The sequence below is a fragment of the Notothenia coriiceps genome, unplaced genomic scaffold (assembly GCF_000735185.1).
Source record: "Notothenia coriiceps isolate Sejong01 unplaced genomic scaffold, NC01 NC01_scaffold00025094, whole genome shotgun sequence".
In the NCBI taxonomy this organism is placed as follows: Eukaryota; Metazoa; Chordata; class Actinopteri; order Perciformes; family Nototheniidae; genus Notothenia; species Notothenia coriiceps.
Genome location: NW_011357795.1, coordinates 307,169 through 328,979, shown reverse-complemented (window position 1 = coordinate 328,979; position 21,811 = coordinate 307,169). Strand labels below are relative to the sequence as shown.

The following is a 21,811-nucleotide window of genomic DNA, read 5'->3' as shown; positions in this document are numbered from 1 at the left end:
TGCCAGACTAATTAATATAGTAGGAGTGGGCATCCTGCCCATGATATATCCACAGGGAACAAAGAGTTCTGCTCTTTTATCATCTCTAATAGAGAGGAACTCACCATTGCTTATGTCTGCTTAAAAGCTGGAAATAGACTGATCTGCTGGGATCAGTGAATACAAATATCCCACACTCTCCTCAACAATAATAATGTTTATCACTTTTTTTCCATAACCTCAGTTAAACAACTTCAGTTCACTACAGAGCTGAACAGGATTTCTGAAAGCGTGTTGTAATTATTGTCCTGCACATGTGAACACAATGAGAGCAGTGACGATCCCCAGCGTTATCTGGCAGTGTACCTCGGTGAGCGGTCAGATGTTTGTCTGCATTTCAGGCTCTCTTCCTGAGGCTTGGACACTTTCACTGCAGCAGCGATGGGGCAGCCTGAGAGACTGGTTGAGGAGGAAATCAAACACATTAGCCTAATACTGTAAAAGGGTGCATATTTCTAATGGCTTTTTGCTGTAGACGTACCTCCGGTGGGTGCTACGGTTGCTGTTGACATGGCCTCTTCCTGTGCAGCCGGGTGTGGGGCACTTGAGGACGTTCTCATGCATCGCCAGGACTGAGGGAACGAGGACAGAGAGAGGAGATAAGCTCAGGAAGAGTACAAAATAATTTAACATGTGAGACATAATCGAGCGGAAAGATTATAAGATGTGAAACATGAACATACTGAGCATTATGGAAATAAAACAAACACATTTTCATGCTTTCAACCAGGATTTATGGAACTGGTTGGAACATTAGTGCCTATAGAGGAAAGATCCCACAGAGACAGAAACAGGAGAAGAAAAAGCAAAAGGCTTTTCATTGTGAGGGACGCTGTAATGTGCCTGAAATGTAAATAGCTTAGTGCAAAGAGGAGCGTTACAAGACAGCTGATTATATTCTTCAAAACAAACGCGTCGTTAAAGGTCCGCTCTGTATCCTTAGAAACTTCCTTTCTGTACATATTCTCCAATTAGTTTGTTGGAGTTGTCTATTTATTTTTGAATGCTGCGTTAGCTAGCCCTTTGATTTGCAAATACTGCCTACAGTCTAAGAGCACGCGCTTTTTTGAAAAAGTTAATTACTTTTTCTGTTCCTTTTGTAACATTACTGTTTAATGTTGAATGTTTGTTGAGTTGTATTGAAATGACTTAACAATCGCCAGTGTAAGGGGGGGGGAAGAAAGAATTCCATATTCACACAACAGCACATTAAGAAAGAGAGAGGAAATCCTTTAACTTTATTTGAAAAGTTTTATTCCCATCTTTGAATTGAACTAAATGTATAAGCAATTCTTTCTTGTCTTTGGCTCTGTGCTAAGAGGATTTCAACTACTGTGAGTTATTATAAATCCTACAAATGGCAGTTTTTATAAGTATAACTCATCCTCTTTACAGCATGTATACAAATACTTCTTGTGTGACTTACTCTCTGGAGGAACTCTGACTTTATGAGGGCACCCAGACAAACTCCTGTGGTGCGGGTACAGCCCGGTCACATGACCAGTGCCATCGCAGCCAGGAGTCGGACACTTGATATCCTTTTTATCTGTACGTGGAGAATCTGCGGACACAATAAACAAGAAGTCACAATAACTGAATATAATACAGCCACTGTGTTGCTGCCCGAATTATAACAAAGCCGTCCTGTCTTTGTGTTCTATCAAGAAGTGTAGTTTGAAGTGAAACATGCATTCAAAGCACTTTCGTGTCTACATATTTTACAAAGGTCAACAGATTGAAAATATCATGCAAAGCTAGATACTTTTTTCACAAAACGCATCTTTTAATCTCTCATTTTAGTTAAGGCTGCAGTTCAACATTCACTTCTTAATGCCCATCCATCGAAAGATTACATGTAGGATTACACATTTAGCTGCAGTCATTTGAAGAATCAGAGGGAAACATGAGAGGTACTTTAGGAGGATTTAAGACTTATGGTCATGGTTAAATATCCAGTTGATTCCTATCAAAATCCAATATTCTGAGTAGTAGCAATTCCATCAGAAAATGTTGTTCTCCTTTATTTTAGTCTGTTCATTTATTACTTCACTTGTTGCCAAAATGTTTTTAATACTTAAGAGGATTTCCTCCCTCTGATTCCCCCCGCCCCCCCCCCCTTCTTTTATTCCTTTTTAATGTTTTTGGAGCGCCCAATCATCCAAATCACAAGTGGTCTATCTGATTTATGCCAGATGAAAATACATTCCCCAAAACCGATTGTTCCCAACATGATCACTTTAGATTCTTGCAGCTGTGTATAGATCAGCTTCATGTTACCTTTTCCCCCGTGGTAGTTGAGTCTGCCCTCCATGTCCATCATCCTCTGGTGCCTCCTCTCATTGGTCATCTGCTCCATGAGGAAGCGGTCCATCTCCCTGTAGGCGTGGTGCAGCACCTGCCTCTGCTCCGTCTGCAGAGCGATGGCCTGCTCCAACATGTTGAAGTTCACCCCCCCTCCCCGGCTCATCTCCAGGGCTCTGTCCGGGTGGAGACCCAGAGCCCACCCCTCCATCTGAGGCGGCCTCTCCACCCCCGCCTCCCCCTCACTGTCCTCCTCTGTGGGGAGCGGCCTGTACCTCAGAGCCTCGGCCTGAAAAAGACTCGCCCTGCCCATCGGACCCCCTAACTCCAAGTGAGGCTCTTCCTTCACGCGGCCCCTTCCTGAGAGGTCTTCGGAGGCTCTTTGGGGGCTGCAGACGGAGCCGTTGACCTTGGCCGACAGAGACAGAGGCTCCCACTCAGCCTCCCTCATATCTGGGTATGGACTCGATGACGTACGGCTCATCCTGTCTTGGCTTTGGTCGTCTCTTTCGTTGTTATGGAGCTCCTCTTCATCTTCATCCATCAGAGGTTCGGTTGTGTCTGGCTCACACTGAGGAGAACCATCGGACGCAACCTCTGACCATCCGAGTGAATCGCCGGAGTTAGCTGGCACGTCGTGGCCGTTTATGTAGGCGCCTCCATTGATTGCTTTTAAGTTCCCATCTAAAACAACAAGAAAACACATTTTATTCTATGTTTTTTCAGACTTAACAGACAAAACATCTTCTTCTGTGACCCCTCGGTCACACTCAGGATAGAGAATTGTTTGTCCGCGATAATCTTCTCCAAATCCTTTAAAGGTTTTAGATTTTTTGTTACTTTTCTATAAATGATATTTCGAGAAAAACATGTTTTTAGAACTGAGAGGATTTAAAAGAACACGTGTTGCAATAGAAATCATAATGTTGCAAGATTCCAAGCAATTCCTCAAGTATGTTTGAGATAGCATATTTGACCTTATGTTTGTTAGTTGAACACAAAACACAATTGTTTTCTTCTTCCTCTGTGCCTCCAATTGGTGTCTCAACCCAATATAGATTTAGGAAAAGATTATAAGGGATTTACCGCGCGGTGGACAGCAAACATCAGTTTTTTATTAATGATGTGTATATTTAAGTGCAAACTAAGCGGCAACATGTTGTCATCTGCACATAAAACTGATTTAGAAATTCATAATTGTTGTTTCTAGAGATGTGTACAAGAAAGGGGATGAGGATTCCTGAAAGAAACAGATGGAGGAAACTACAGATGTGCAGATAAAAGATAAATAATATGTGTTAGCTGCTGCTGTCTGTGTGGCATGACTTTGTTTAGGTCTATACATCTCAGTTAAAAACAAAATAAACAATTATTAGACAGTTTACAGCGCTCACAGAAAAGTATAACATCACCAAAAATTGCAAAAAAAAGACAGGGATTACATTAATTTTTATATAAATGTTGATATTTAATTCACCTGCAGTTTCTGAAGAAAGCTTTTAAAACAGTGCTTGAAACTGATTTGAATTGAAATCAGAAATGTTTTGTTATTAAGACATTATTTCTCAACTCTTAATAGATGCTTAACAAACGAGAGTTAGAAGAGCTTTTCTAACAATGTCATTTATATATTTTAGAACATCGTGCCTTAAAATCCCGGCTTTTTACTATTGAAATCCGTTTGGGTGTGATAAGACACCATATATGATAAATGAAGCACCATTATTGTAGATTATTAAAATATGTTTGCATTTATTTCCTAAATTTCACACTCATTTTCTATAATCTCTTTTTTACTACAGCTTAATTTGCTGAGTGCTCCCGATAAATGAATTTGCATTGACCTTTTGCCGTCTATCGTTCAGCATAAATCCAGAAATCCCGGTCACATGTACAGACATATTGTGCAAAGCCACAGAGAGTCTGATCAGTGCAACAGACAGAGGGTTAGAGTTATCCTAAGTGCATGTGAAACAACACTTTATTAACATCACTGCTTATATTAAGTCATAGTTAGTGATTAACAATGGGAGGCTATCATCTGGATTGAATCAATCAAATCTCTCTTGATCCTCCAAAACCATTCAAACTTATGCTCTAAGGCTCTTTGCACTGTGAGGGTTTTTACTTTCAGTGGGGCTGTATCCTCTTAAGTGGCTAGGCATCAGATATTATATAAGTTGAGAAGATAGATGGATAGAGATGGATTTTGAGAATCAGATCACACACTGCTGAGGATGATACAGATACAGGCATTATTATTAACATAGCAGCACACACAATCTAATCCTCACCATAAGAGCTTTAACATAAAATATGTGGCACTAATAAACAAAAAAGACAAAATATATGATTTTGTGCATAATGAGGTGCGGTGGAATTTGACATGTCTGCTTTCATATGCATTTTGCAACATTACAATGTGTTACTATAACAGCCCCCTGCTGTGAAAAATATTTTAAAAGAGGTGTCTGAAGACAAACCCTGTTGAATGAAAAATTAAAACCAGTTAAACGTATTTACATTTATGAGGCGAGCAACAAGGGTTTTGTTTTTCATCCAGATGGACTCCACGGCCTGACACAGCCGCAAACAGTCAGACATCCACACAGACGTACACACACACACACACACACACACACACACACACACACACACACACACACACACACACACACACACACACACACACACACATACACACATACACACATACACACATACACACATAGAGACACAGAAGTGCAGTGAAAAAAGGAAAGAGATGGAGGAAAAAAACTTGGATCCCTCCGGTGGTTTGTGTGTTGGAACAGGTGAACAGTTTGTACTCCAGAATAGCCATTACCAGCACTCTGCAGCAGGGCTGCAGTTGGCTGGAGTTGAACGCAGTGTGGCTCAACCAAACGAGAGGCTTATTTTTCCTCCCTTTTTGTTAAAATGCAGATATGACCAGCTTCCCACAGCAAAAAAAATAATATTACTGCCTCCAGTCTACTTTTCCAATTTTTGTTTTCCACAGAAAATAGCCCTCAAATCTGACAATGACAGCAAAATATGTTCCGAAATTGTTTGTCAATACCCGTGTTCATTTGACACCCATCATTTTTTTTAGATGTGTTATTCAGGCTGTATTTTGTTTTGTTTAAAAGCTAGTCCACTGAATATCAGGTTCAAATCAGGAAAATATACAGCAGTCAATCAACGCTGGGTGATAAAAAGTATCCACAATAACAAAAGGAAAACGAATGATGCACAGTGAATTACTTAGATAATTGTAATGTAATATGAACCCAGGAAACAAATAAATTCCATTTCCAGTGAATCCTCACAATTCAGTGAGCTACTCTCCTGGTCCATTTAACTACACACATGTGTACTATAATGAGCTGTAGACATTATGCCTAATTATGTATTAGACTGTGTTAGAGGGCCTAACAAAAGCTTTTGAAAGGGACAATTACGTTTGTTGCTTAGTTACATCGTTAAAAATATACCAAATCAGTGCAGATTATAGTGGGCGAGAATGCACATGTACACCGCGAGCATTGTTGCCAAAATGCACTAAAATTCAATTCATTAGGTAAAAAGAAAACATTTTCGCTTGTTGAAAGGACAGCGGCGTAAGTGGAAGTAAACATTATTTTAAGCTGTTGATTAAATGTATTTGTTGTTTTTAGTAAAAATGAAAACATGTGCAACATATGGCGACACTATTGGATTTCCTTCATAGGCGACTTCAATTATATTCCGTTTAAAAAGAATAGAGGGAGTTTAATTTGATTCAAAGTGATACCGGGCACTCCCCCATTCAGTGTTTCATTCTATGGATTCAATGGGTTTTGGACTGGCTATTGAAAAAGGACAGATGAGGGGTCTGAAATCTGGCCCCATCAAAAGAGGGTAAAGCCACGCCAAAAATATCATGGCAGATCAGCTGTCAAAACTTCAATTCGTGGACGTGAGACACAACTAATGTGGACCCAGCAGTGTAGTCTTTCACTTCCACTGCACAATGACTGCGGCTGCTGGCTGATGGCAGAGGGAGGGAAATATGAATGCAACAGATGGGATTTTAAAATTCAGCGTCAATTGTTCATCAAAACAGACAAAACAACAGGACATCTGTTTACCTGCTGGAGTGTCAATGTTCCTCAGCTCTTCTTTGTCCTGTGGCGGTGCCAGGTCCTCGCTCTCCTCTTCACATGCCTCGCTGGGGCTGTAGTGGCGGGGCTTCATCAGCAGGGACTTTCTCTTGTTGACGGGGGCGCCCTGCACCCCTTCCTGAGCACTCCTCTTCCTCACCATGGACCCATATGGACTGGGGGGGGAGGGGAGAGGGGACCGGACAAAAGGCTCAGCAGGGTCAATAGAGGCCTCAGTTGGCTCATTTTCAAAGGCTCAAATCTGACACTTTCTTTTAGGAAGTTAATGAGTCACGTCAATGGTCGCGGAAGAAATGTTTCCTTTTTGGCACGGTGGCTAAAAAAGATGAGAAAATGTGTGTCATAAAGTTTTACCTTTGAATATCAGTGACGCAGTCGGCCAGCCCTGTGAAAACAAAGGCCAAAAAAGGACTCGATTAAACATCATGTTTACATTTCCACTACAGTAGCACAGCATCTGTCGACATATCCTTCTTCAAAGGTTCAAAGCGGATCACTACTTTTGGGAGATTGCTAATGACATTTTTACAATGTTCTGTAAATATTTGTTTTGTAGATAGTGTTTTTAGGGATGGTACCACCTGGGCTAATACTGCAGTCTTTTACCATAGATGTTATTCTCTTTTACAATGCCATGGGGAGTAATCAGCACAAGGATGGAGAAGTGGTCTTGTCATTGATCTGAAAAGCTTTTTATTCTCTCTGCTCATTCTCTGCGAGACCAACGGTAGCTCATCCTTTGACAACGTTGACAACGTGATCTAAAAAGGCTAAATCAATTTTCCCAGGGGCCTGCGTAAATCTCATTCACAAGTTCTACCCCTACTCCCATGAAGCACAACCAATAATAACTCTTTTCATGCATTTCCCCAGATGTAGTAATAGCCGCAGCGCGAGGCCCTGAACACTTGCATAATGACATATCGAGTCTAGAGGTTTTCAATCACACAATATATACACACTCCTTAACTAATTTGAGCCAGAGTTCCAATTTAATGAAGTTATTCCCCTCTGAATAATGAAATTGCAGTACAGTGCTCTTCAGACCGGCAAGATAATACATACAATTGACAGTTATAAAGTTGGATTGTTGAACTGATACCCCTAACCCATGGCGATAAGTGGAATATGTGTGTGTGTGTGTGTGCATGCGTGTGTGTTTAGTTAATAGCAAACTAAAACCGAGAGCTGCACTCACCTGCGCTGCTGCTACATGTGTTCAGGGTTTGCTCCTCACCTTCAGAATCCATCTGTTAAAAAATAAAACATGCAATGTACAGATGAGTTAAACACAGAGATTATAATGAATTTACATGTATCTAGTGAGGAGTGAACATTAATTGTAAGCTTTGAATATTATTGGACATTATTGTCAGCCAGTGAGCCTTAAAATCAATGTTTGTCCACGACAGCATCACAAAGGGCTTCTAAAACATCAGACATATGCAAGCACATAAGGTATAGTGTTGGAAAAAAAAGTTCGAAAGGTGAGAAAAAATGTAATGGCAAAAAAATAATGACATCAAAGTACGGACAGCACCTCACTGTGTGTGTTTAGACAAAAATAGTTGCTAAAATCCATCCACTCTCGCTGGCTGTTGCTTGTGGGTCCCAAATAAAACCTATTAAACATAATTATTCCAGGCTGATGGTGGCGTATAGTGGTCACAGGCCAGTGAAATCTGTGAGTCATAGGATATGCTGTTACTTTTCCCTGGTAATGGGAAACATGACTCCTCTCTCTCGTTTGCTGTTGTGATTGAAGGCACTGACCTGTCATACATTTATAATAGGGGAGCAGGTGTGGCAGTGATGGACCTTAATTTCCTTTAATAAACCTTTTATGTGCCACACTCTTAATGCCACGCCGGGCCCTCAGAGGTCCTGCTCATAATAGGTTCATTACTTTTGATTACTACAGCCTATTGAGACAAACAACTCCCAAACACTATAGATTACGTTCTGTAAAAACCAATGTAGCTCATTAGTTTCCTCAACACTTTCCCACACAGACATGCTTCAACATTTTGTATAAATATGTTGTTTTGAAGGCAAAGTGTTGCTCTAACATCCTGCAACCTGAGATTGTAACATGGACATTAATCAAAGTTCAAATGATGTTATCAGTGTATGGAAATATCACCAGTGAGTCACATGTTTATTACCAGGACGGTGGTTTTGTAATTCTTTATTTGACATTTCAGATGTGCCATTTGAATGCAAATGTGTTAAAAACAGCATTTTATAATGAACTTGTATTTACAAAATAAAAAAATGTTCTTTTCTTTTTTTTCTTTTCTAAATGAATTCCAAATAATATGTTTTGTGATGATAACACCATGCTATCATTTCAGTATACCTTTTTTTTAAAAGCCTCATCAAGTAATAATGAGAAATAGGTTTTAATACTCAGTTTTATACCTATCATACAATGACACACAGTTACGCTTACGTGTGACGATGGCTAAGCGTGTTGTTTTTTTTTACCGCGTGCTGCGTATCAAGTTTCACATTATTATATAAGTCTGACCGTCTAATTGAAACCTTTCTTTTGTTCGCACTGCTTTTAACGTGCGTCACATGTGCCTTTCTGACATAATTATAACAAACCCTACCGGCAGATTGTTTATTTAATTCACATAACAAGAGGTGACAAGTAACCAGAGAACCGGGAAGGCCTCCGTCGATCTCTGTGTACTAACAGGTAGTCCTGGCAGGGCAACAACATGGACAAACATGTGACGTGAGTGTTTACAAAAGCAGAACAAATAGAAACATTCAGGGTCAAAGGGAGATTTTATTTGATATCCCCTACACATCTAGCTGAGGACTTTATAAAAATGTATTGTTTGATGGTTATTTCATTTATGTATCATTATTCAGAGTTTATGAAGTAATAAGAATATCAAATGTAACTTTAATCTTAGGTGTTAGGCTTCTTAGGCAGTATCATGTGGTTTATAAGATATTATGATGGAATCCGATATAATTGTTTATCCATGTATTTGTCAACCACTATAACACCTCCTGTGTGCACCAATAATTATTAAGTGGTAATAATATAATATACATTGTTATCGAATATCCTTATACCTGCATATTATACATGTCAGTTTATTAAAAGTGCCTATATGGCCTAGAAATGCTAATGTAAAGAGTTGCGAGTGGAAACATTGAATAAAACTGGTCTTATTCTAACTGAATAATTCGGCCTACTTTATTATAATAACTTCTAACAATACTCCGTTCTGCTAAAACTCCCCATCAGTGTTTTTCAGGGATTTTGTTGAGTTTATAATTGTCTTTCTTCAAATGTATGTAAAAAGTGTTTCCATGGGAAATAATTACCTCCGCCATCTTAGCATGTTCATGCGTTACATGTTGTGTACTCGCCAATTATTCATAAACAATGTTGGAAAGAAACAATGAGGATTGTTGTAGGATTACTTTACCAACGCTTAGAAAATATAGCCTTGTTTTAGCATGTCTTACTACAAAACATGTTGACTTAGATCACTGAGAAGCATTCTTCAAAGTCTCAAATGCTGTCTTAAATTTGATCTAAACTCTCTATTCACTTTATTGTCCAGCCCTTTGGGTAATGTATCGTACTACCAGTGCTCCTAAGTACTTCAATGGTCAAACCTAAAGACCTTGTTGCAGATGACTCTTAACTTTCTATTATGGTTTAAAAGGAAGTTTTATTACCGTAGGTACAAATCCAGCCGAGACAACCTGACAACTATCCAACATAACTTTAGAAAGAGCAGACTCAGCACTACATTTAAAATATGAGAGTATCTGTCAGCCACCCACAGCTGTGCATAAGTAAAAAAAACAATCTGAGTTTGTGTTCACTCCGGTCAGAGGAGCAGTGACCCTGCAGCACTTAGCATGCTACTTATCCAAAACACTGTTACACAATCATTTAGAGACTTTTTGTCCCTGACCAAAGTTATTTTCACAAAGTGTGTACTATATTTAAGCTTGGTCTGTGTCTGCTTGTTTACCTTTGATTGTAGTTTTCCGAGCGCTCTGTAGGAGAAGATGCCAGATCCGCACTGTCCCCTCTGGTTGATGCTTTCACACTTGTTTTCTCTCAGGAAGTGATCATCTAATTCATCATCTATAACATGGAGAAACAACATACATGTAAATACATTTTGCATCTTAATTCTCATAATTAAAATGTATTTCATCATTTTATTTTCCTAACCAAGAGACATGGATGTGAACATGCAGTCAGAAAAAAGCATATTAATACCTCTCATGGAATAAGGAACACGATGTAAATTGATTGCTTGACAGAGATCAAATTGCTTGCTTCTAATTAATACAAAACATCCAAGAGGGAAAACAAGGATGAACACAATGAGTACATTAAGCCTCTTCACTTCACAGATCTTATTATGGAATTATTTATTTCTGTTTGCTTTTGAAAAAACCAACATCTTCTTAATTATAGCTCACAGAGCGCTTTCCCAGAACAACGAAACTGGGGGAAACAGAAGAAGAGAGGGGAGGGAGAGGGGGAGAGGGGGTTGAGTGAGGGAGGGTTATTCACGCAGGTTCATTAGCATATGAAAAAAGACTCACTACTATTTGAGCTGGTTCGTCATCTGCTGAATCATATTTATGCAACCCCCTCTCCTCTCATGCACACACCCCAGGTCCAAATGCTTCTCAGAGGACTGCTACCCTCGTCTGGGGGCAGATTTCTCAGGGGGAAAGGAGCCTGATGCTGAGGGTCCATGAGATTTTCTATTTGCTAATCTGGCTGCTAGCTGTCCTTGAGCCCAGCCCATTCCCCCCTAACCCCATCTGCTAGCATTCCCACCACAGAGGAGAGAATGGGCTGCGACTGGGGGTAGCGAAAGAGAGAGACCTTCCCAGTCCAGCCATCATGAATAACCATTGCCTCGCACCATTATCAGAGGATCCAAGCTGAGATAGTGGAAGAGGAAATATCTGTATAACACTCCTGACATTACTCTAACCACACTCTCGCATTTTGTTGTAAGTGATGCTATTATTATTATTTTCATATAAAGCCTTATTAATACCATGCAGCTGCTGTGGATATTCATCACTGACCTTGAGTCTTTGTGTCCCCTTGTTCCCAGCTTATCCGTGCACTTGGGACGCTCTCATGTAATTAACACAGACATTATTGTGGTGTGGAGTAAAAAAAAAAAACTGTGTGTTACTGTGTTGATACCTCATCTTGAAACCAATAAAGCAGGCCAGAGTCGCAAAGTAAAGATTCTGGAGACCATAAAATTAATTACATTATTTACATTTCCTATAGAAAGGGAGGGGGGGGGGGGGACAGGCGAAGATGATGGAGGCAAATGAGATTACACAAAATAAGATTTCAAAATGTCAGTGCTGCACTGGACCAACCAACTGTTATGATTAGATTACTCTTTTAATATAATTACTGTCTAAGGCTGTGTGTGGAAACAATGCATACTGTACATAAAAAAACAGCAGCCGCGTCTTAACTGATTCCCATCCTTTTCACCACGAGCCTTTTTCTCTTAACCTTTCTTCAACAGTATCATTTTGAATTATAGGGAACGGATGGGTGCTCTGTGCAAGGTCACTGTCTGGTGTGTATCCCCGCCCCCCCCCCCCTCCCTCGCTCCTTGTTTTTGTTTCCTCTTCCAGAAGCACACTGAGTTAAGGGTTAAAACTGGAATGGATTTAATTATGGAATGAATGGAATTATAATGCGCCTGCAGCAAGTTTTCCTCCTTATTTATTAAAGCAGCTGATGGGCCAGGTTTGATGAGCCACTTCTGGCATAATTGAGTCATCACACAAAGAGGGTTCCTCGCATTCAGAGTGGTTTTATCAGCAGCAAACAGACCTGATTACTGGCAATTACACTCTGATCTAGGGGAAGGAGAAAAAAAGGGTAAATGTGCGGGGTAACTTCTGTGTTTATAGTTTACCCCGGGAATAATTTTCACATTAATTTTACACGCTAAGTGTTTTCTGTTTATGTATTATAAAGAGCAAACGGCAAGAAGATAGCACCTTTTACTTTCATTTTTCCTTGTAATGAATGTCTGAGGATATAGCGTCCCGGTCGTAATTTATATTTACCCTATAGGAGGCAAACGAGCAGCTACACAGTAAACCGAGCGGAAAGGTGAGCTGGCAGGAAGATACCTGCTCCTGCTCACACCCTTTCTGGGGGGAGGGAGCAGGTACGATTGTACACAGAAAGCAGGGATTGCTTTGACTATTTTTCATTGAGATGCAAATGGGATTGTGGCGAGTAAATTAAGCGCTGCTCAAAGATTAAAATCAACTTCTGTTAAGAGAGTATTTAGATAAACAACTTTCCTTTTTTTGTGTTTTTTTGTGAGGTGGCCAGGGAGCCGTCAGACGCCCTGCGCCTAAATACCAGCTGGACATTAGAATAATGGCAGGGATATAGTTTAGGAGGGGGGAGGGACAAAGAGGTCTAGGGTGTCTAATTTATGTCTTAAACTTGGCATAAAATCGTTTTTTTTTATTTCACAGTGTTTAATTATCTGTTACCTACATACTGAAAACGACAGCTAATCCACGCTCAACTAATCCAATCTGAACTGCACTGGAAAATGTGCTGTTTTTTAGTAGAAAATGTATTATTTTTTAATTGAATCAAGGGACGTTTGGGTACTTTCATAAATGTACTCTTAAATTATTTTAAATATTAATATGACTTTACCTTGTATAAAATATTTAATATAAAATATGTGAAAAAAGGGATTTAGGGATTTTGTTTGCTGTTTATTTATATGGTCATTCAAATAAGAGAGAAAAAATAGTTTATCTGAAATCAAATTATTCTGCCGGCAATTTATGAGCATTCCACCGTCTGATGGAGTTTTCTGGATTCGTGCAGACACAGTGAAAGATCTTGAAGTCAACTGCGATTGCATATATAACAGCCTCACAGCTACCCTGACGGCCAAGCAAAGTGTTTGTCCCTTTTGCCAAAGAGTACTTTTATAGAGGAGCGTATTGGCATCTTATCACTTCTCCAAGACAGAGACGCTTCAATAAAAGAACACAGCTCACAGAATTCTTAACAGACAATTAGGAGCCTGGCTAGCCGCTATCGCTTCAATGATTTGTTATGATGGCATAACTACAGGGGAAACTTGTTATTGGACCGAGTTAGCAAGAGTCTCATAAAAGAGTCAGATGGTGACACCTTTGCCGAGGTGATTTCAGAATCTTGTAATCGCTTTCCAAAGTCATCCCTAAGCCTTCCCTCTAAATTGAGTTCATCTGGAGCCGGACCACACACAAATCCAGATTGTTTCTTCTGACATCAAAGAGCCAATTTCTGTTTTTGACCACATTTCTGGTGCTTTTAGTTCCTTTATCGTATGAAAGGGGCTTAGATGATATGCAATTCTTTTTTTTTGTGTGTGAATTTCAATCCAATTAAGAACACAAAATATTGAGACAAATAAAATTAGTATCTCCTTGCACTACACTATGCATCAATAGCATAATAAGCGGAGTGGCACACAATCCATCCATTGTCAAAGCCTCCCGTCTGCCAAACGCTCTCATGTTAGTTTGAATCTTTGAATCCTGTCATGAACATGTTTTCTTTTTTTTCTTTTTTTTTAAACCTGTCTAATTTGGGGACAGGTGTTTGGGGAAAAAGAAGTTCCAGGCCCGGTGTAACAATGAGCAGAGTAATCCCGCTCATTGTTCCTTCCCAAGGAGGCCCTTTCATGGGAGGAGGTTGCATGAATGCTACCAGGTGGTCTGCAATTTGGAGAAACGTAGTAACCGCTCCAGCTAATCCCCCGTCACAAAAGGCAGGTCTCCAGTGCTCCGAGGCTCTCCGGGGCAAAGGGAAAAGTTTACCTCGAACACACAGTGTCTGAAAGGAGTCAGGGACTCGAGCAGTGATTCCTAATCAGATTGCGCTGAAGTGAACAGCTCGCATGGCAGCTGTAGTTTTCCCAGGGTTAATTACCTTTCACTGCTCTCTCTAAATGAGTCAGCTGTTCCTGTCATTAAACAACTCCACTCTATCTCTGCTCCTCTGTCCTCCACACACATGTGCACACGGGTGTGTAAGTTCACACACACATGCACTTCCCTATACACATATACAGGCGCACCTTTGTGTTATTCTTTTATCTGTAATGTATTAGATATGGTTATCAAGCAAAAGGCTATTCAACCCAATGCTTATTTGAATATTATTGCAACTTTGATCACTTTGATAGTCAGTCAGAGGCCACTGGAATAGGAGGTCTTTTTATTCATGCTACTGATGTTTATGCAGATAGAAGGCAGTATTCCCAATACAGCTCCCCTACCCTGTTGAAATTATACCAATCTGTCAAGGTCTTATTCTAAAGCGCTCATTTAGCACTAATTGAGCGTATATAGGAAGCAAACATGTTCACATATGCGCACGCACACACACACGGGCGTACACACAGACACGCGGACACATGCACACACAAACACAGAGTCCAGCTCTGATATAGTTGTGCTGTCATCAATTCTCAACAATCTGTCTGCTTACTGAGCTCAGTGGCTTAGGATGTTGGGGGAGTTTTAAGTGATTTTTGCCACTGTATGATAAAATCCCTTGGCCACCTGGATTACAAACTCTAGTCCTTTAACTCATGCCAGTATAAATCCGTGTTAACTCGGATTTACCTCTGGCATATGAATTCTCAATCTGCGTAAGCTTTGTTTGGAATGAGTCGAACATAAGTATTTCGTGCAGTAAGGATGCCCAGTGGTGAATTCCTATTTCTGTGAAACGCACACTGGGCTAGAGTTCAGGACAAATCAGTTATCGGAAGAACTATAAAGCCTAAAGCAGTGTTTTATGACCTCCTCAAGAAGGTGAGGCCCGTGTAGCTGCTCACAACCAGGTGGAAGTGTGCAGCACTGCACTGTGAAACCCACGTAACCATGGCGACGGGCATAAACTGAGAGCTGTGCACCGTGGTCAAGAGTTTAATCAGATTCCTCATACCAAGATTTTGCTTTGCTTATTGTCAGACCAACATTATTTGCTCAGTTGTTCAAACACAAGCCCTGGTCTGCTACCAAAGCGTTCATGATAAAAGAAAATATGGCATGAGCAGCCTGGAGGATCTAAATTAAGTATTATCCAATATCCATACAATCTCTCACACTGTCACACACACACACTTCTGGGCTAGGAGAGTTAAGCCAGACTATTTTGTACTTATAAGGTTAGCAGGGCTGTTTTGTGAGTTTGATCCATGCTTGCCAAATCAGCAGATGGCCCATGAATATGATTATATGCATCAATAAAAGGAGTAATCTTTAACAAAATGTAAATTTGACTTAAGTCCAGGGTTTAATATACACGATGGACTTTAACCCAGTTTCCAGGCTGACAGTGGAGCATGATAAGCTAATGGACTTTAATGTTCCTGTTACAGCAATCACTACCGATGCTCCACTGTTACTATTCAGAGGTCTAAACGAGGAGTCCGAGGGAAGAAACACAATATCCGCTCAAATGTGCATGTTTGTGTCCAAACCGCATCTATTCACTTTTGAGTGAGTATCGAAACAGCTTAGCAATCGATACAAACCAAGTCCGGGTGCTTAACAAGACCCTCTCTTGTGCTGTCATGCCTCTCTCTGTGCCTTTCAGGGCTTTATTAGATAAATCCTTGGACAACACCGAGTCGAGCTTCACTCAAGGATCAACAACAATAACAAAATAACCAACACCATTAAACCACAGGAGAAAAAAAAATACACCTGTTCTACTTTTAAAATCCAAAGTTCAAGTTCAAGAGACTGCCAGAAAAAAAAAGTTTCACCAGTGATTGAGAAGTTAAGAATGGTCGAGTAAAAATGTCTTATTCTGAGTCACAGAACACAGCCTCCCTGTTATTGACCCTTCAATGAATGTACTTATCTGAGCCTGAGGCATACACAGCGCAGCACATCCTCACACAGACAACCAGAATCACTTGTCTCCTGCATCTAAACGCACGTCAACATGTCCGACAGGGCAGAATCGCGAGCTTGACTTACCATGCCCCTCTTAGCCTTTGTTTTGCATCTCATAGTGACATCGGGGAGGAGACGGAGCAGAAGGATATCGAGGTGGGGTACAGGGTAGTCCAGAGTGCCGCTGCTGAGATAGTGTGTGTATGTGTTTGTGTGTGTGAGTGCAGGGACACAGTGATATTCACCCGAAACGCTAAGCTTTTTTTTTTTTTGTAGCCTTTGTGTCATTCACTTAACAACCAATCTCATTAGCTGCCGGGCTACAATGGGCTGAATTATTTTTCTGTGTAAATACACCACATGGTGATCCTCAAGGTAAGACCTCTGAAGGTCTTTTTAATCACATAAAAGATAGATTCACCCCCAGAAAAAAAAAATCAATGGATAGGACAGACTGCTCCTAGAAAGCATTAAATAAAAACAGTAATTTGGAGTGATTCTAATTGAGAAATTAGATTTATATTCCTCAGGGTCTGTAGTGAAGAGTGTAAATGTCTAATTAGGTGACTGTAATTAATATAGCATGGTGATATATACACCTTGACATGATAATACGACTCTGAGCACATGCTATGGATGATATAAGAAATGATGGATGGATTTTCAGAGCTGCTCCTGCTCAGGTTTTTTTTATATATTATAGGATTTTTTATTTTTTAGGGAAATTGTATAATGAACGGTAATAATCTTAAAAAATATTTTAAATATTAAGCTTTTAAACAAATCTCTTGCTACAGTGTGTGTTGGTGTACAACCCTGAATGTGTGTAAAATGTAACTATTGTAAGCACTTGAAGTCATGACAGCTGTCTATAAGCATCAGGGACGTGTCTATTGGCCAACTTGACCCTTGTTAGAAAACAAAACAAATACAAAAAGAGAATACTGCAGCCTGGGACTGCCGAGCCGGGTCACTGGAGATTTTCCAGACAAACGCCGCACAGGGGAGGGTAGGGGAGGAAGAATAAAAAGGACAGGCTCAGAATCTCATTTTAACAGACCGCACACAATCTGGGCTCCCACAGAACTATCTCTGCCTGACCGCTTTCTATTTATCCCTTATCAGTGTTTACCAACCGCTAGTTTTCTTTCATTCACACTGTGAGGCAGTTCTCTTACTATCAGTCAACAGCTGACACCGTGGAACAGCCTCAAAGGCAAGAGGAAGGGATCAAAACTAAACCAAAGCTGTTTAAACAATACAACAGAGGAAATAAATTCATAAATCCTAATTCTTCCCAACCCACAAGGGTATAAGCAGATCCTTTATAGTTAGGCCAACAAACAAAACCACAGCCAATGAGGTACATTACAATCAAGGTACATTCTGAAATATATTTTTAAAACAAGAGAGGCGGAATAAAATACCATGTAATAATAATTGGGAACATTTCATAGTCTTGGCCTGTCAAAAAAATATATCAATTCACTAAAAAAGGATTTTGTTAAATTTTATCTTAAAGGTCAAATCCACCTGTTTTAACATTTTAGATAATTTAGCTGTAAAGCAGAAACAAGCTAAACATATGATGCATTATACAACACAAAAATGTAATTAAGATTTTTAAATGATTTGTATAATAATCATTAAATGCATATTTTTAGAGTATGTGGTTTTGATCAGTCCTTGTCTAAAGGAAGAACCAGAACATAACATTAAAGAATAAGCCAATTACTATTTATATAACAAGGGTTACTTCTATCTAAATTATACACGCATATTTATATATTATAATATTGTTTTTAATATAGGCTGAAATGTAATTTATGCTAAATGAATAATATTTACAATAGTATATAAGGAATAGATTGCCATTGAAGCAAATTCCTGAAAAGATATGATTATGTATTTACACAAGACCAATTTTAAACAATAATACAAGGACATACTATTTGAAATAAAACCCGTTTTAAGGACCGAAGATCAAATAAAACATTTTAAAAGCTTTTCATCACACTGTTGCTTTACATTTTTTTCCCCAATAGCACACACAAACTGTTTTTCTGGAATACTGTTGAAAAGTTAAGTAATTAATTACATTTATCCTTTCACCAGCTGCTCAACAGCAGATGGATCATTTCAGAGACCTTGTCGAATTAAATCCACATAATTCATTTCCCTGGATTATCTAACTGAAGTTTGATCAGGGTAAAAAACAGGTAACACAATATGTAACAGACTGACATGCTTTTTCCATGGGAGCTTTTCTTCGTTTACATGTGCAGCCGACGGCAATTGACTTATAATTAAAACAACATATAGGAAATCAAAACCTGGAATGAATCTATATTTTTATGTAATTGCTAGATTATTGGAAATAGGTAAAAATGTGTTTTTCACAGGAGTTTTTTGGGTGTTTTGAAGCTATGTGGCTAAGTTTGTGGATCCAGTTTTGTTGAGCAGCAGGTACCATGGACAGTTCCTGCAGGCAGAGGTTACATTTGTGTGTTGTGTAGCAACTAACATCCCTGTGCTTTGAAGCAGAGGGCGGCAGCAGAGAGGGATAATGCCTCTTACTTATCACCGCTTTAACACACATCCCTGCCTTTCTCATTAAAACAAAGAGTAGAAGTGGAACTTTGTAACCTCGCTCACAAGTCCTGACTTTACATGTTATCATTTTCGCATAACCCACCAAACTCTTTAAAGGATTATTCAGATTTGTAACAAAACTGAGTGTTATCTAATGTCGGTGGTTGCTCTTTTCTTGTTTGTTGGGCGCTGCGAGCTGAAATAAGCTGATGGAGTTGTGATTAAATGGAAGCTAACAGGCAGAATGACAACTGGCATTTCAATTTATTTTACCACTGAAAATGTTCCAAATGTTATATTGAAATTATCCAAAACTAAAAAATGATTTAACACCTCAATCACAGAGTATAATGTTTCTGAAAGACATGGCGAAAATACATGACAGATTTGTTTACGTTTGCATACATATTCTTCGTCATACAGATACTATCTTGTATATTTTCTAAAAGAATAAAGATCCAAATATTAAAACAAATGACAGGTTTGATAATATCACGAAGACAAGTTCAACCCAGGCCTTAAGTCGGCTCTCATTAAAAAAGAAAATCCTACTTTTGTTTAACAATGATCAACTTAAAGATGGGTCATAAAGCAGACTGGGAGCCATTAGTGTGGCGCACGCTACTAGTAAATGATGAACTTTTTTAACCAGCATCCGTCCTCCTAAATAAATAGTTGCTCTGGAGACTGTCGAGTGCTTAGGCCACTCTAAATTTAGTTCAGAGCAAAACTTGCCTACTTATAACCCTAAAGTTACCAGTGGACTGTATTGCACTACATTTAGCATTAGTATATCGTTTTTTCACTTGATCAAAGTTACAAAGCAAGAAATGACAGAGATACATTTAGAACATTATGTCATGTTTCAGTGCTGGTGTATTTTACACATTTAAGACCCACAAAGTGTAAAACTAAAGCTGATTTGTTACTGTTTAACTAAAATCAACATTAGCTTGTATTTTTTAAACTTTATCAGACTTACAACGCAAATTACGGATAGCTAAAACAGGATGCAATAAAATACTTTACTGACTGTTCAAATATGATATTGGAGCACAGAGTCAATGTTTAAGTGCATTAGGCTCAGTGGTCGTGTATGTACAGCTGTCACTGTCAAAGCCACAGGCAACCTGACAATGCTTTGTCTCTGCACACAATACAAACATGTGCTCTATAAGACAAGCTTATACGCAACACAAATGCTGTGAATTTAATCTAGATAGACAGTATCTCATTCTATCTGGCTGATCAAAAATAGGTCATGCCTCTCTAAAAACAGTTTGAGCCATTTAATCTCCTCTCAAACTGTCTGAAACCTGGACAGAAGCTGCGCTCGCTTTCCAGCAAAGAACACCGTTTTGTATCGAGCAAACAATATTAATCATCAGCGCAGTATTTTCTAAATACTCCCAAACACAGTATTAAACAATTGCCATCACAATACTATTTCACATAATCTAGTAAAATACACGGTACACAAGTTAAGCAGTCCAATAAATCTGTGAAAATCTCAGTAAGTTTCTATCACTCCTGTTTTCAGATGACAGCATCTAACAGCAGGAGCTGAAAGGCTTGTCGTTCACATATGCGATACAGAGTATCAGTGAAGATAAATGCTGACCAAACTGACAGTATATTATATAAAAAGAACTTTAACACCAACCTAGTGCTGTGATCCAAAAAGTTTGATTTTCTCCCAGTCTCTTGATAGCTGAGCTGGTGCTGTGGCTTTGAAAGGTAGTCCCCAGGAATATGACATACTGTGCCTTTGACAGCCTCGAGATAAGCACCTGCGCTCGGGTCCCTTTTTACGTCACACCTCCCCATTCACAGCCCTTCAACATGATGCACATTTGCACATCAACAGCCACCAACCCCCCTCCTCGCTCTACTCCCACATCCGCAAAACACACAAACAGGCACACAAGAAGGCAGATGCGCGCACTAGCCTCTACTCATGCGCGCGTGCACTCGCACCCACGCACGCACGCACGCACACACACGCACACACACACACGCGAGCGTGCTCGCACACACACACACACACACACACACACACACACACACACACACACACACACACACACACACACACACACACCACAGATTTATGTGCGCTAAACGAAGATTCAACATACATAAATGCAAATACAGACATTTACCCTCCCAGGTGATTTTAGATTTTTTTTTTGCTCTTTTTTCCTGACTTATTCTCATATATATATATCTATCCTTATTCTGTGTTTGAAAGAAAAACTTTCTCCTGCTTTGTCATAAGAATGGGGCATATGCCCTCCCAAGCTCCTCATACATCACTCATCATGCAAATGAGAGGGAATGTCACTCCTCAGCAGCAGATGGCCAGGGATGATAACAATGGCTCAACAGACCAGTTTCAATGTCTGCGACTTTATCGCTACGGCAACAACAAAAATAGATGATATGAAATCCTTGTCTGTTAATTTGATTTCCCCCCTTTTTAATGTTTGTACCTGTCAGTCTGTTTCATTTCTCCTGGACCATTTGAATGTAAAAGCTTTGTCCGGGGGTTCTCTGTGACAAGACGTCTGGCTATCAGTAAAAAGCAGAGACCTGGAAATGATTTTTGGTGACTACGAGGGCTGCTGCCTAGCAGTTATTCAAGTAATTAGGTGTAATTCCTCCCTGTAGGCCATGTTAGCCTCCTGAGTTAGCTCATGCGTTCGACAGGCCTGGATAGAGACAGGCAAGAATAAAAG

The 21,811-nt window shown here is 39.6% G+C and overlaps 2 protein-coding genes across 3 annotated transcripts in view; both read right to left on the bottom strand.

Annotated features, from left to right (window-relative positions):
- Positions 1-21,811, bottom strand: part of dmrt1 (doublesex and mab-3 related transcription factor 1) — a 96,661-nt gene that overhangs the window by 31,361 nt on the left and 43,489 nt on the right. The gene's annotated exons all lie outside the window — the stretch shown is intronic.
- The window catches only part of st18 (ST18 C2H2C-type zinc finger transcription factor), a 40,056-nt gene that overhangs the window by 10,322 nt on the left and 7,923 nt on the right, over positions 1-21,811 (bottom strand). The window contains exons 1-9 of one of the 2 annotated variants that reach the window (XM_010783361.1): positions 20,737-20,826; positions 10,514-10,629; positions 7,702-7,753; positions 6,858-6,888; positions 6,471-6,658; positions 2,317-3,024; positions 1,466-1,600; positions 521-611; positions 346-438 (exon numbers count right to left, since the gene is read on the bottom strand). In XM_010783361.1, coding sequence (XP_010781663.1) covers positions 346-438; positions 521-611; positions 1,466-1,600; positions 2,317-3,024; positions 6,471-6,658; positions 6,858-6,888; positions 7,702-7,753 — 1,298 coding nt within the window. In that variant the 5' untranslated portion in view covers positions 10,514-10,629; positions 20,737-20,826. Of the gene's footprint in view, positions 1-345; positions 439-520; positions 612-1,465; positions 1,601-2,316; positions 3,025-6,470; positions 6,659-6,857; positions 6,889-7,701; positions 7,754-10,513; positions 10,630-20,736; positions 20,827-21,811 lie in introns of those variants that run through there. The other variant, XM_010783359.1, reaches the window with a different exon arrangement.